The sequence below is a fragment of the Colossoma macropomum genome, unplaced genomic scaffold (genome assembly GCF_904425465.1).
Source record: "Colossoma macropomum unplaced genomic scaffold, Colossoma_macropomum, whole genome shotgun sequence".
Lineage (NCBI taxonomy): Eukaryota > Metazoa > Chordata > Actinopteri > Characiformes > Serrasalmidae > Colossoma > Colossoma macropomum.
Window position 1 is genome coordinate 5,108,814 of NW_023494809.1, and position 15,922 is coordinate 5,124,735.

Here is a 15,922-nt window from a genome sequence, read left to right on the forward strand (position 1 = left end):
TGCCTGAGGGGCCAGAATGTAACTGCAGGACCATTTAAGGTGGAACAGTACAATTAGACGAGAAGCTGATGAATGAGAAACTGACTTCAGCTTTGCGACTTTTTAGTGTTTCAGTTTCTCGTTGCAGATTAAACGTATCAGGAAACCAGCTGGAGTGATTATAAACACAAATAAGTTCAACAAATGATCAGTGTTCGTCTTAAATCTTTCTTGTTAGCTACTAGCTAGGCGAGACTGTTGTCTGTGTTGCTATGGTGACCAGCAGTCTGCGCTGATCTTCAGGGTTAAAGGGTGAATTAGCAGTTCTACATTAACTCCAGAGTTTAAGACCATTTACTGTTAAACTGTGTTGAACGATCAGCAGAGCTTTATTTACTGTAAAGGAGGATTATTTTATTATTACCTACAAATCTGATTCAGCTGTGGAGCCACAACAGGGCAGTAAAAGAGCTGCATGTTCCGACCCCCAGACTAGTCAGTCACTAGTGAGGAGCAGATAGTATCGACTGTTTTTGAACACTCAGAGCTGAACATCACTCCTCACAGTGATGAGTTCTGTGGCCCTGAGCCCTTTGATTTCAGCGTCTCGATATTCCAGGTTTTGGTATCGCTGTCATTCTTGGTTAAATGCATCATGAAATCTTCTAAAGTCCACCGGCCTTATTGAAGTTTACACAACAGAGCCAGCGGGACGTCCAGCTCTAAATCTGCTTCCGCCCTCACGCTACAGCGGCCAAATTACAAGAGCGTCCACACCCCCCCCAGCCCCACCAAAGACCCTCAGGAAATACCCCCCAGGATGTGAGGAAAGCGCACCAGTGAAAGGAAAGAATGAAAGTAATGAAAAGAAAATAAATATGTTTGATTAATAAGTGAATTAAAACCCTGTAGCTGTGAAATGGTCACTTCATAGGAAAATGAAAAAAAGTCCGACTGTTAAACGGCCCATATCAGTGTTTCCTTTAGGATTTTTTTAGCAGCAGAGTTTTGTGATTGAATATAATTATTATATATATATATATTCACCGATCAGGGCATAACATTATGACCACCTCCTTGTTTCTACACTCATTGTCCATTTTATCAGCTCCACTTACTATATAGGTGCACTTTGTAGTTCTACAGTTACAGACTGTAGTCCATCTGTTTCTCTGATACTTTGTTAGCCCCCTTTTACCCTGTTCTTCAGTGGTCAGGACCCCCATGGACCCTCACAGAGCAGGTACTGTTTGAGTGGTGGTTCATTCTCAGCACTGCAGTAACACTGACGTGGTGGTGTGTTAGTGTGTGTTGTGCTTGTCTGAGTGGATCAGACACAGCAGTGCTGCTGGAGTTTTTAAACACTGTGTCCACTCACTGTCCACTCTATTAGACACTCCTACCTTGTCGGTCCACCTTGTAGATGTAAAGTCAGAGACGATAGCTCATCTGCTGCTGCACAGTTTGTGTTGGTCGTCCTCTAGACCTTCATCAGTGGTCACAGGACGCTGCCCACAGGACGCTGTTGGCTGGATGTTTTTGGTTGGTGGACTATTCTCAGTCCAGCAGTGACACTGAGGTGTTTAAAAACTCCAGCAGCACTGCTGTGTCTGATCCACTGACCCACCACCCAAATAGTACCTGCTCTGTGAGGGTCCATGGGGGTCCTGACCACTGAAGAACAGGGTAAAAGGGGGCTAACAAAGTATCAGAGAAACAGATGGACTACAGTCTGTAACTGTAGAACTACAAAGTGCACCTATATAGTAAGTGGAGCTGATAAAATGGAAAATGAGTGTAGAAACAAGGAGGTGGTCAGAATGTTATGCCTGATCGGTGTATATATAGTGGAAACACTGCGTATCATAGAACTTTTTAAAATAAAAAAAGTTTGTTTTATGTTAAACATTGTTTCAAATGTGTAGTTTACTCTTACAAACAGTCCATATATGGAAACTAAGCTGCCAAAACAGCCTGTTTTGAATGCGTTGTTTTTTTTTGTGATGTCACTAAAACCCAGCATGTTTGCATATATCCACCTATTCAGCCTACAGCAGATTTGCTCCACCCATTCCCACTGAGTGACACACTATACAGCAGCCGATCAGAACAGAGGGCATTACATATGTATTGTCATATGCATAAGTTTGTGCGCCCCTGGTCAATAAAGGCTTTGTTGATGTTTTTAAATAAGTGAACACGTCCACTACAGACACTTCTGCACACTTTAATGAACGATTACTGTTTATTTACTGAATTTAATATAGTGGAACATAAAATGTGGCCTGTGCAAAAGTTGTGGCACATTTTATATTTTTGGTTTCACGTTTGTTAAGAGATCCTGCACTGACATTTGCAGACTGCATCTCTGCTTTTAGCCTTCATATTATAAACAAAGGGCTTTCAGTTTACACTGATTTTGAGTATTAAAAATATCTGATATTAGATATGCAGCTGAATTTGTAATTAAAAAGAAACCCTGTCAAAATGATTGTGCTTTCAGCTCACAGACACTCCAGACTAACAGTTTCTGAAAAGATAACTACTATTGTTGTTTTCAAGATCTCTATAATTAAAAAAATACAAAATTTAGCAGGCGCTGGGTAAATCTTTGATCAGAAATGACCCAAATTCATAAAGATATCACATGTCTGTTAGCGTTTACATGTCAAACAATGGCATATCTGAGTAGCCCAGGATCTTCTGAAAATAAACAGCATGTGTCTTGTGTGACTTTCACATGTGAATACTTTATAATTGAAATTGTAATTGGCCCAAAAAATACCAAAAAAATTTTTTTAATAAGTGAACACTTCCCCCCAGAGACACACTTCTGCACACTTTAATGCAAGATTACCATTTATTTACTGAATTTAATATAGTGAAACATATAAAGTGGCCTGTGCAAAAGTTATGGCACATTTTATATTTTGGGTTTCATGTTTTTCCAGGCGGCACGGTGGCGCAGCACCGTCGCCTCACAGCAAGAAGGGCCTGGGTCCTCTCTGTGTGGAGCTGTGTAGCATGTTCTCCCTGTGTCTGCGTGGGTTTCCTCCGGGTACTCCGGTTTCCTCCCACAGTCCAAAAACATGCAGTCAGGCCGATTGGACACGCTAAATTGCCCCTAGGTGTGACTGTGTATGTCTGCCCTGTGATGGACTGGCGACCTGTCCAGGGTGTATCCTACCTTCCGCCCAATGACAGCTGGGATAGGCTCCAGCACCCCACCAGGACCCAGAAGGATAAGCGGTTTAGATGATGTGTGTGTGTGTTTTTCCAGTTTGTTAAATTTTAGCTAATAAATAAAGATTGTGCACTGACATTTGCGGAAATATTAGATATTCATGAGTGTGAAGGATGTGTTCACTTATTTACACTATTAACCAAACTTCAGTTAGACTGTTCAAACTTCTGCATGTTGCAGCTCAGTCAGTCTTAAAGGCACAGTTATTCTAAGTGTAATTCTAGTTTTGTTCCAAGGGATACAGAGAAAGATCATGTAAACATGAATGATGATTGTATTTGGTACATAAAACCACAAAAACATTACAAATAGACTTTAGGAGAAAAATGTAAGCTACAAGAAGAATGTAGGATATGGGCCCTTTACTGTAATTACATTTATTCAAGTCATTTTAAACTGTTTCTGTTGATCCGTTCATCACAAAATGTACCAGCTGGTGTTTTAAATGGTAAAAAACGCTGTACATTCGGTCTGTGTTGTGTTTGTTGTGCCTGCTGAGGGAAAACCCATCGTATTTCTGAAATGAGTCACCCGAGCGCTCTGTGAGGTTGATGGACTGATCTGAAGAGCGATGTGAACGTCTCGTTTGGATGAGTGAGAAGAAAGCAGGGCTGATTTTTATTCTTTCAGGCCTGAAGCTGGTGGTGACTCAGTGTAGGGAGTGACTGAGTGGAGGGGAACAGATCAAAGCTTTGCTGACTTTTACAGGCTCCTTTTGTGGTTAACTCATTTTAAAGTTAATTCGTTTTGTTAACTCGTGTTTTTTTCCTCTCTCCCTGCGCCCCTGTTGTTGGGATGACCTCGGGTGACCTCTCCACTGCTCTGGACCTTTCTTCTGTCTGTGTGCCATCAGGAAACAGCCAAAGGTAGGAACCCCTCACAGAGTTATTAGTGATCGATTAATGAAGAGAGTATTGAGTGAAGTACTCAGAGTAGGGCTGAGCAATTAATCGAAAAGTAATCGACACCGACGTTCAGATCCTTTAACCGACGTAATCTTGCCCGTGACGGTTTTCCGATTTTTTTAATTCTGTTGATCCTTTTCCTGACTCTGTGTGTTCATGTACTGTCCCCTTAAAAACTTAGTACATCGCATGTGGTCATGTGACTCCGCCACGTCCACTCTGCATCATGGAAGCTAAGGCTTCGTTCACACAGCAGGTAAAAGTGGCCCAAATCTGATTTTCTCACCAAATCTGATTTTTATTTGGCTGTTCAGATTATCTTTTAAATGTGATCTGTATGCGACATCAGTCTGAACAGATCAGCTCCTAAACTGACCCACATGCACTAAAGATCAGAGTGTCACGCTGCTTCACGACTCATCCAGAGGGAAACAATCACGACCGCCAACGAGTGCCAGTCGCTCCCGGAGGATCAGCTTCATCTTCACCAGCATCACAGGAGCCATCATGAAGCTTCACTGACTGACAGCTGGGCTCATCACCCAGAATGCGTTCGAGCCGTAAAAAGGGCGCGGTCACTTCTTTGGTTCGCGTCCTCGGATTCTTTAAACTTTGCTTTCAGACTTTTAACTGTTCTCTGACGCTGCAGCCTCGTTCTCCTGCGGCCGCGTTCGGACATTTCTTTCAAAACCTCTTTGAACACGGAGGATTCTGGATTCGTCTCTTATAATTTTTGTACAGAAATATCACCACAAATGTTTGAGTCTCATCAGCGCGAAATGACGAATGTGAATTTGGATTGACGTAAAAGTCGCGTAAATTCTGGTCATATCGCCCAGCCCTAACTCAGATTTATAAAAATAGGAGAAACAGTAAAGCAGTAATAAACAATGCTTAGTCATTCACAGGCTTGAGTACCTCAGTGAAAAAACATTTTTTGAAATGCATCTATGCTGTTATTAATAAAGGTTCAGGTACGTTTCTCGTTCATCAGGGTACAAACAGTGTAAATGTTCCCTCAAAGCTCCAACAGTGGTTTTAAGGTCTGATTGTGAACCTTAAATAAGTTTTTCCAGGTGAAAAGTTCGTATTTGTACCTTTTCATAACCGAATGTTTAAAACAGAACAGTAAAATAAAAGCCTGGAGACGAGACGGGGTGTGTGGAGTCAGTACAGCTTAGAACATATCATTTCAGTGGATTATGGTTCAGTTATGTTCCCTGACTAAAGGTACTGAGATGACCTCTTGAGGGTCCCACCCCAGCGACAAGAGGGGAACTGATCCAGAGACAGTTTAGTACCTTTATTTCTGAGAGTGTAGTTGTGCGTGTATAAATTAAGACGTGTGTTTACCTTCACAAATTACATGAATACATGAAGTAAATGGCCCAGAACTGTACTGAACGCAAAATAAGTGTAGTAATATGCAAAAGTTTGAACACCCCGGTCAAATGACATTTTGTTGATTTTCTTAGTGTAAACAAGTTAAGACATACTCTACAGAGACGCACTTCAATATGACACGCTTCTGCAAATTTCACTGCACAATTTCTGTTCATTTGATTTCATGGTTTTGGTTCGGTTTACGTTTTATGTTTTATTTGTTATTTTTATGTTTTAAGCGAATAAACAGTACTTGTGCATTAAAATGTGCAGAGGTGTTCTCTCTGTGGAGGATGTGTAACTTACTTTCACCTAGAAAATCAACAAAACATGTCGTTTGACCAGGGCACCCAAAATTCTGCATATGATGTAATCAACAGTGACAGCTCTGAACTTATTAGTGCTTTATAAATGTCTGATTTCATGATAACAATAATGTGGCTGGTGCAGCGTTTAATGGTACAGTATGTTGGTGCTGGCAGATATAGACGTATTTTATATGAACATGCTGTGCAAAAGTCCGTTTCTACGCTGGAGTCTCCAAAACTGGAGTTCAGCAAACTGATTAGAAGTTACAGAGAAAACGGGGCTCCTAACAACCACCTGGAAGACCTGGTAGACACCAAAACTGCCCCCATCAGATAAACAGCACTTAAAGCTTTCATCTCTGAGAGAGAGGAGAAAATCAAGCTGCTTCAGATCTGAAAACATCCACAGGTGTTTCTGTCCATCCTTCCACTGTGAGAAGACGACTCAGCGCTGTGGGTCTGAAAGGATGTGTAGCTGATCAAGAAGAACCTCACTGAGAAAAGGAGACGGACACATCAAACAAAGAAGCTGAACGATGGACTGACCACCCCAGAGTCCAGACCTCAACACCACTGAATGTGTTAAATGCTAAACCAACTACTAAGACTGAACTTTGGAGGTGAGTCAGCAGATTCTTTGAGGAACTGAAAGTGAGTCTCCTGAAAAGAATGGAAGCTTTAATAAAGGGAAAGAGTGACTCACTGAGACTCAGACAGCTGATATTAGATTTAGTTACTAAGGCTTCTGGGTAATTTTCTGTGCCAAAGGATAAACAGGGTGGTCTCAGACTTTTGCACAGCGCTGAATGCAGCATAAACCTATACTGGTTATTTACATCATCCCAAAAACGATGCATCCGTGCATCATTGCTCATTACTGCTCTCAGAGCTGCGCTGCAAGCGTCCCGTCTGCCAGGGCCGGGTCGTGTGTGTGTGTGTGTGTGTGTGTGTGTGTGTGTGTGTGTGAGTGTGTGAGTGAGTTTCAACAATGCAGCTTTCAACAGACACACACTGGCTCACTGTCTGTGCTCATCCCCTCACACATTGTGGGCTTTGTGTGTGTTTCGCGAGATCTCTGAGCGCCGACACTTTCTCACACACGACAGGAAGCAGGAGGAGAAACAATCGCTCCTAAAATACTCCTTTTTTTTTTTAGAAAATCTCTGAAGGAAGTACAGAATACACAGAGAAAGCATTACACAGTTCAGTGGAGAATCATTTCCGACTGAATCTCTATTTACATACGTTAAAGGGCCGATATCATACATTTTCTTGTATTTCATCTCCACTCCAAACATCTGTGAGGTCTTGTGTACCAAAAAAATGAGTTATTATTCGGTTTTACCTGAGCTTTCCAGCCATTTTTTAATTCCTTAGTATTAAACAGGTACTCAGTCCTGTGTAATCGATCTTCAGGTTAATGAATACACAAAAAAACACAAATGTGATTCAGGAGGCTTGAATCAGCCGTGTTGAAGCTATGAGGCTTAGGATGTGAATAATAATAGCTGAGAGTCTGATATGGGCTGATATGTGAAGTCGTAGTTGTAGTTCTTGGTATAATTAAGCGAACAGTTGAATAGATGTATATATGTAAATGAGTTGGTTCTTGTGACATCACAGAAACAGTGTATCCAGCTGTTTAGTTCCCACATATGGACTGTGTGGACTGGGCAGTGAACGGTATACTGTGAAACTTTACATATTACTTTAAACTCCTTTATTTGTAAAAAAGTTTCCAGTTCCCATGATATGGGCCCTTTAATACTGCTTCATTTACTGTATTTGCTTACTGTAACTTTGAGACTATCTAACCTAACATATTGTCTACAGTCTAGTTCATATATGTCACCTTTAATTGGTTAAAATCCACCCCCAGTGTAGTTTGGTGAGCATACATTTCCACGTCGGTCAGGAAAATGGATCAGCATATGGAAACTGGAGCTTTCTGTGTGCTACCGTGAAGCTCCAGGCTGCCCTCATCTAGCATTATTACCTCAGTTTTAACAGTGCGTCCTTGGCACTGTGGTCATTTTAAAGGGGAATTCACTGATTTTTCAGAAATTCCTGCATAATTGAGTGTGTGAGGTGTAATCAGAGAGATTCAGAGAGGTTTGGTGTGAAATGGTTCAGATGTCTTTACAGTGGTGGTGATAGGAACCAGGGGTCGCCATGACTACAACACAAATATAGACATTTTATTTACTATCCAGAACCACCAGTGAACCTACACGAGTCTTCTGAGTTTATATGGAATGTTTATGATGGAAAATAGTGGAAAATCTGAAATAAGAAGTTTTCTTTGGGTATTTTTCCACCCATCACGTACCTCTCCACAATGAATGAATTTAAAAACATTTTTAGAATGTTTTAGTTTAAAGCATATTTTTAAAATTACGTTTCAGACCAAAATATTCTGAAAACAATCCTAAGCTTAGATAAAATACACGACTTCTAAAGTCCTAACAGATTAAAAAAAGACTGGGCAGTCACAAAAAATTGGGGATCACACTCTGCTCAGTCTTCAGGTTGTTGCTGAACCGAACTCACCAAACTCGAGCAAACTCACACGAACTCGCGCGTTTTCCCGTTACTAGGCGACGCAGATGAACAGATGTGGAGCAGCTGCTGCTGCTGCTGCTGTTTTCTCTGCCGTTTGCGCCGACACAGTGAAGAAGCAGCAGGTAAACATGTTTAAGTGAGGATCATGGATGTAAAGATGTGATTAGTGTGGTAGTTTTTAGTTTTAGATTTACATGAATGTGTGTTCCTGCCTTACGCTCTGTTGGGTAAAAAAGTTCTGTACACACTTTTCTTTATTTCTTTTCTTTATTTCTTTTTTATTATTTACTGTGTCTTCCTTCGTGCTCCCAGTTTTGTCTGGCTGTTGGAGGAGTCTGTTCAGACTGAGTCGCTGACCAGTATCGAAAAAATCGTTTGATGTTCTCCGACTGCTCTGAAACGCAATTGGTAGACAAAAAAATCAGTCTGTGTCCTTCACACATTACTCAGTTCACTCTCCGACTGTCGACTCCAACTGACCCAAAATCTGCAGACAAGAGCTGACCAGCACAGGCTCAGCCAGACTGAGAATCGGGGCTAAAATCAGGGCAAAAGCCATGCAGTGTAACTCTGCCTTTAGACACAAGGCACCATTTCATGTAACAGCGTTCTGTGAGGGAGCTTTTAGAGGTGGACGTCTGGTTCCTATCACCACCACTGTGAACAGTTCTGACTCTGTAAGTTTCTCTAGAACAGAGCGTTTCACACCAAACCACTCTGAACGACTCTGTTTACATCTTAACCACTTAATTATGCAAAAATTTTGAAAAATCTTTTTAACTCCCCTTTAACTGAGTTCATCCCTAGTAGTGTTGTGGGTCCCTGATGTCAGTCGAGGCTGAAAGCCCACTGGAGTGAAAAGTTCAGCGCTGCCCGGCGGAAACGTCTCCTGTCAGCTGTGAACGAGCTCTGATTAAACAGATACACAGTCGGCTAGAATGTGGAGGGTTAACACGGCCTTTCACTCGTTTTCCTCCTGAGTAAACTCTCCACGGACACACACTGACCACCAAAAGAGAGAGAGACAGAGATACTGTTAGTGCTTTAATACATACAGCAAGACCTGCACTGTTGCATACACACTGTGGGTTTACACTGATGGTGTGCTGGTTGTGTGATCAGAAGTCTGGAGCTGTTGAGATTTTGCAAGGAAAAGTTGATTGAAAATAAAGATTGTCTCAAAGAAATAAAGCAGATTTCAATCTGGTATCAGTGCGGGATCACTGACTTCTGAATCCTTTCTCCTGAACCCTCTTCAGGAGAAAAGAGAAGGTTATCTGCTGCATTTCATTGTAAGAAGTTCTGGTGATGAAGGAGAGAAACATTCTCAGAAATGAAGCACAAATTCACAGACAGAGTTCTGTGATACGCAATAGAGTGATATTTTTTTCTTATTAATTCTCATTGTTCAGCTCAGACTAGGGGGAAATGAATCAGATGCAAGTGAATTAATTCGTGTGTGTGACGATATTTCCATCAAAGTAAAAAAAATCTGATTCTTAGGAGACAAATCTCAGAAATAAGCAGTGGTGGACGAAGTACACAAACCATGTACTTGAGTTAAAGTAGAGAGACCCAAGGTAAAATATTACTCCAGTAAAAGTAGAAGTTCCTCCCTTTAGACCTCCACTTGAGTAAAAGTACAAAAGTATTTGCCTTCAAATGTACTTAAGTACCAAAAGTAAAAGTACTCGAAGATTAATTATGACTCTAATGTCCTATTATCATTACTGTAACCAGACTCGCTTCATTAACTCATTTTAGGTGAAAATACTCCAGAGTCACTCTTGGTAAACCAGTCTTTTAATAGAGTCATTAATTAGTGACGCTGATGTCTATTAAAATTATCATCAGCACAAAACACTGAAGGCAAACAGTTTCCATCAGGTAGAACTGAGTGGCTCTGAAATCACTTTTTACAAACAAGCAAAGTTTCAGTTTAAGATTTATTTGAACTTAGTTACAAGTTTAAGTTTAATAAAAACTTTAAACTCAGATTCACAAATGAGTTTCCTTACTAAACTGCATCTGTAGGTCTCTGTTCATAAACACAAACTAGCCAAAACTAATTCACTATAAAATGAATGTGTTTGTATAAATTCAGAAAAAAGACACGTCAGTCACAACTGCATATGAGTACATATTTCTATATTGTGGTCTGTTTACACAAAGTTAGGTTAGTTCATCATTTATGTTGAATAGACTCTCCCAAAATTTTACGCTGCTGCACTGATGTTGAACCGTGTGCTGCACTGGGTCGGTATGACCAACAGGTCAAAACAAGCTCAAAACAAAGTGACCGCTGTGCCCTGATTGGTGTTCTTACTTTGTGCTTCTTTCATTTTGATGTTACGTTTTTATACACACATAAACCAAAAGGAACGACAGATTTCTCATAATGTAGAGGAGTAAAAAGTGAGATATTTGACTTTGAAATGTAGTGGAGTGAAAGTAAAAAGTCGCCCAGACTGGAAAAACTTCAGTAAAGTACAGATACAGGAAAAACTACTTAAGTACAGAAACGAATTACATTTACTTAGTTACTGTCCACCACTGGAAATAAGTCGTGTTGCGCTGATACTGTATCCGTCTCAGCGCTGATACTGGCACTTAAACACAGTATCAGTATCATTAAGGAGATACCGATATATATGACCGACACCACGAAGCAGTTTCGGACGCGTGCATGCGCACCAGTACACAGAATGGGGGACGACCAGCAGGGGTAAAAATGCTCATGGCAGAATCTGTAACGGCAGTTTTTGGTGTTAAGAACACGCTGAAGGAGCCGCTGACCTGAACGGCTGAGCCACTGTGTGGTCACTCACTCAGGATTAATAATAAATAAAGCCTTTAGCCTTTTGTCCTTCATCACCAGAACTTCTCACAATAAAACGCTGATGTTAATCTCCTCTTTTCTCCCGAGGGAGATTCAGGAGAAAGAATTCAGAAGTCAGTGGTCCTTCACTGATACCGTACTGAGATCTGCCGTGTTTCTTGAGACAAAGACATTTTTCTTCTTTTTTTCTTGAACTTTCTTTTTTTTTATTTTTGTAATGTTCAACAATGACAACACAGTACAGTATAAACTAATAGAAGACAACTCCTTATTTGGTTTCCTACACACTTTTCCCTAAAGACCCATCCTGGTCTCTCCACTCCGCTCAAAGTAATATAATAAAACAGTGATAATAAACATGAAGTACAAATACAAATAGGAAATAGATAAAATACCTTGATGTATAGAAAATAAAATCGGCAGAACCTGCAAAAAATAAAATACTAAAATAAAAAAATAAAAAAAAATATATGCACGTACACATACCCATATACTTACACATATACAGATATATACACATACATATACATACATAGACATGTACATACATACCTACATACATACACACATAGTACCAATCCATATTAATAATGTTAGTAATTAACTCCATTATAGTATCATTAATACACCTTTTCTAGATCAGTCATATTATTTTTATTATTATTTTTTTTAATAGTCACCCCAAAGGGGCCTGAGCCAGTCCAGCCTCAACCCTTAAGTTATAGACCTGATACCAGGGCAGTAGGTAGTGTTAAGCGTCACATAGAAATCATATGATGTATTATAAAGAAACAGGTCAGGGGTCTCTTCAGTCAGATGTACTCTGTCCTCAGAGTATGTTGTAAAAGGTAACCAGGTATCAAAAAACTTTTCTTTGAGACATTTTTCTTCTGAGTTGGACCGAAAGTCTAGAATCTTGACTTTCCACACAGTTTCTCTCTTGTTTTATGGAGAGACGAATCAGAAATGATTCAGCAAAGCGTAAGAGCGTGAAAGAGGCGGACTGTACCTTTTGTTTTTGCGAAATGCAATTGACTGACCTCCTCGCGTACACAGCTGCCTGCTCGGCGAGGCCTCGGTCCAGCCTGTTACCCTGGAGACGGACATTGCCAAAAGCAGGAATTTTATATGGCCTTTCTCAGATTTATGTATTCAATTAAAGGCGCCGTCCCGAAGCGCCTGAGCTTCATCACAGACGGTCAGTGCTTTACAGGCCTTCGCTAAAGCAGCGCCGCACTGGCTCTTCTGTACCGCTGGCTTTTCAGCTGAATCATTGCTTATTATTCAGTCAGTCACAGTTAAAATTCTCTGTGAAGGACCCCTAATATGAAAATCATAATTACTAATAATGAGTGTTATTATTGTGTTATAGTAGCATTATGGAAACTGTGTTATGATAATTGGTCTCTGATCTGATTCAGTCGCTAGCAGGCCGTCTGTCTTTAACTGAGGATTCCTGATAGAATGAAGTAGCTGTTATTGTGCAGCATGTTATACCGTCTGATGTCACTGTGATGATTTTATGCATCTGTGCTTCCCAAATTAATATGCTTTGGAAATTATTAATAATTCATTTGAATTGAACTGAATCCAAAAATACAGAGCCTGTTAACGAGTGGGCTACATATATTATTTAACATATATTATATATATTAGCAGTCTTGACTTAGCTAGTGGACAGTGTTTATTAATAAGTTAGCTAGTGTACAGTGATTATTAGCACTGGTGAGTTAGCCAGTGTACAGTGAGTATTAGCAGTGATGAGTTAGCCAGTGTACAGTGGTTATTAGCAGTGATGAGTTAGCTAGTGTACAGTGGTTATTAGCAGTGATGAGTTAGCTAGTGTACAGTGGTTATATATGTACAGTGAGTATGAGCAGTATGTTTAGCTAGTGTACAGTGGTTATTAGCAGTGATGAGTTAGCTAGTGTACAGTGAGTATTAGCAGTGATGTGTTAGCTAGTGTACAGTGGTTATTAGCAGTGGTGAGTTAGCCAGTGTACAGTGAGTATTAGCAGTGATGAGTTAGCTAGTGTACAGTGATTATTAGCAGTGATGAGTTAGCTAGTGTACAGTGGTTATTAGCAGTGATGAGTAGCTAGTGTACAGTGATTATTAGCAGTGATGAGTTAGCTAGTGTACAGTGGTTGTTAGCAGTGATGTGTTAGCTAGTGTACAGTGGTTAGTAGCAGTGATGTGTTAGCTAGTGTACAGTGGTTATTAGCAGTGATGAGTTAGCTAGTGTACAGTGAGTATTAGCAGTGATGTGTTAGCTAGTGTACAGTGGTTATTAGCAGTGATGAGTTAGCTAGTGTACAGTGGTTATTAGCAGTGATGAGTTAGCTAGTGTACAGTGGTTATTAGCAGTGATGAGTTAGCTAGTGTACAGTGGTTATTAGCAGTGATGAGTTAGCTAGTGTACAGTGATTATTAGCAGTGATGAGTTAGCTAGTGTACAGTGGTTATTAGCAGTGATGAGTTAGCTAGTGTACAGTGATTATTAGCAGTGATGAGTTAGCTAGTGTACAGTGGTTGTTAGCAGTGATGTGTTAGCTAGTGTACAGTGGTTATTAGCAGTGATGTGTTAGCTACTGTACAGTGGTTAGTAGCAGTGATGTGTTAGCTACTGTACAGTGGTTATTAGCAGTGACCAGTTAGCTAGTGCACCGTGATTAGCAGTGATGAGTTAGCTACTGTACAGTGGTTATTAGCAGTGATGAGTTAGCTAGTGTACAGTGAGTATTAGCAGTGATGAGTTAGCTAGTGTACAGTGGTTATTAGTACTAGTGTACAGTGAGTATTAGCAGTGATGAGTTAGCTAGTGCACAGTGATTAGTAGCAGTGATGAGTTAGCTAGTGTACAGTGAGTATTAGCAGTGATGAGTTAGCTAGTGTACAGTGGTTATTAGCAGTGATGAGTTAGCTAGTGTACAGTGAGTATTAGCAGTGATGAGTTAGCTAGTGTACAGTGAGTATTAGCAGTGATGAGTTAGCTAGTGTACAGTGAGTATTAGCAGTGATGAGTTAGCCAGTGTACAGTGATTATTAGCAATGATCATTTAGCTACTGTACAGTGGTTATTAGCAGTGACCAATTAGCTAGTGATCAGTTAGGTGACACACATTGATCTGATGAATTAGCTACTGTACAGTGATTATTGGAAGTGATAATAGACACTGTACAGTGATTATTAGAAGTGATAATTAGACTACTGTACAGTGATTATTAGCAGTGATGGGTTAGCTAGTGTAGTAATTAGTGAAGTGATTAGCTCAGTGTTGTACAGTGATAAGTAGCAGTTACTGCGCTGCAGTGATACTTTGAGAAAAGTGGTCTGGTTCTCTGACTGTAGTCTGGATTCAGTGCGTGTAGCGTCATGCAGCATCACACAGTGCGGTTAATCTCTCGTTGTGCGCTGGTCTCATGACCCAAGTGGAGCGTTGAGGCAACATTAGCGATGGGTTAGCCCAGCGTTAGCCGAGACACGCCTGAGCACGCCGTCGTTCACATTCCTGTCTCTTCCTTTCTCTTGTTTGCAGGTGTTCGCCTTTGACCACTGTTTCTGGTCTATGGATGAGGCCAACATCCCGAAATACGCAGGTGAGTCAGCTTCAGCATGTCTCAACACCAACACGCACACACACACACACACACACACACACACACACACACACACACACACACACACACACACACACAGCTGCTTTCTCACCGCTGTGGGGGTGAAGAAGCGCCCAGGTGATAATTGCTTCTCGTACAGTGTGTAAATGTTGTGGTACGCAAAGCCCCAAATGAGTGTTTTCCACAGACCACATCTATTGTGCTTTACAGTTTTACAGCCAAACAGTGACGGTAAAGAAGATTCCAGCATTAATCGCTTCCCACCAGTGCTGTCTTAAAGTGATAGTTGGGTGAACAATTATGTTTACACCATTTAGGGGTGATTATTAGTGTAATAAATGACGTTTCAATTGGGGATGGGCGATATGACCAGTAAAATTAGATCACGATACTTTAAGATATTTTTACGATACACAATATGTATTACAATATTTAGTTTTTTCTGAAATTTAAAAAGTTGGGACAGACAAAATAGTAGTGCCGCATTTAAAAAATACTGTAATAATAATAATAATAATAATAACCACAACAATAATAATAATAATAATAATAAACATGCATTGTTTTACAAACAGCTCTAAATCCAGTTAAACAGGCCTAATTATGCTCACTTTTTATTGTAGCATAATTTATCATAGTAGTCATAAAATCCTGTCGTATTGCCCAGCCCTAGTCTCAAAGTTTTTGAGAATTTTGTAAAATAAACTGTGTTTTATGAATACAGTACACTACAGTACTACTACAGAAAAAGCTGTGTTAATAGTTTTTGATAGTATTCTTAAATGTTGCACTACTGGAGCTTTTTTCTGTTACAACTTACCAAACTTCAATAAAGTTTTGTGGTGCGTTTTGAATATCAGCAACATGCATGTGAAATGTTGAATGCAAATAAATGATTTCATAGCTTTTGATAGCATTTTTAAGTTGTGGCACTACTTTGTCTCTTCAAACTCATGAAATGTCAGAAAAAATAAATATATTGTGTATTATAAAAACTTGTCGTAATATTAAATTTGGCCATTTTGCCCAGCTCTAGCAGAAGGCCCGCTCGTCCAACATCAGCGTCTGACCTCACAAATGC

The 15,922-nt window shown here is 40.2% G+C and overlaps 1 protein-coding gene across 4 annotated transcripts in view; it reads left to right on the forward strand.

The window, feature by feature from the left end:
* Window positions 1–15,922, forward strand: part of kif13a (kinesin family member 13A) — a 112,355-nt gene that overhangs the window by 41,362 nt on the left and 55,071 nt on the right. For all 4 annotated transcript variants that reach the window (XM_036558446.1, XM_036558448.1, XM_036558447.1 and 1 more), the window contains exons 3-4: window positions 4,077–4,089; window positions 14,760–14,820. In XM_036558446.1, coding sequence (XP_036414339.1) covers window positions 4,077–4,089; window positions 14,760–14,820 — 74 coding nt within the window. The remainder of the gene's footprint in view (window positions 1–4,076; window positions 4,090–14,759; window positions 14,821–15,922) is intronic.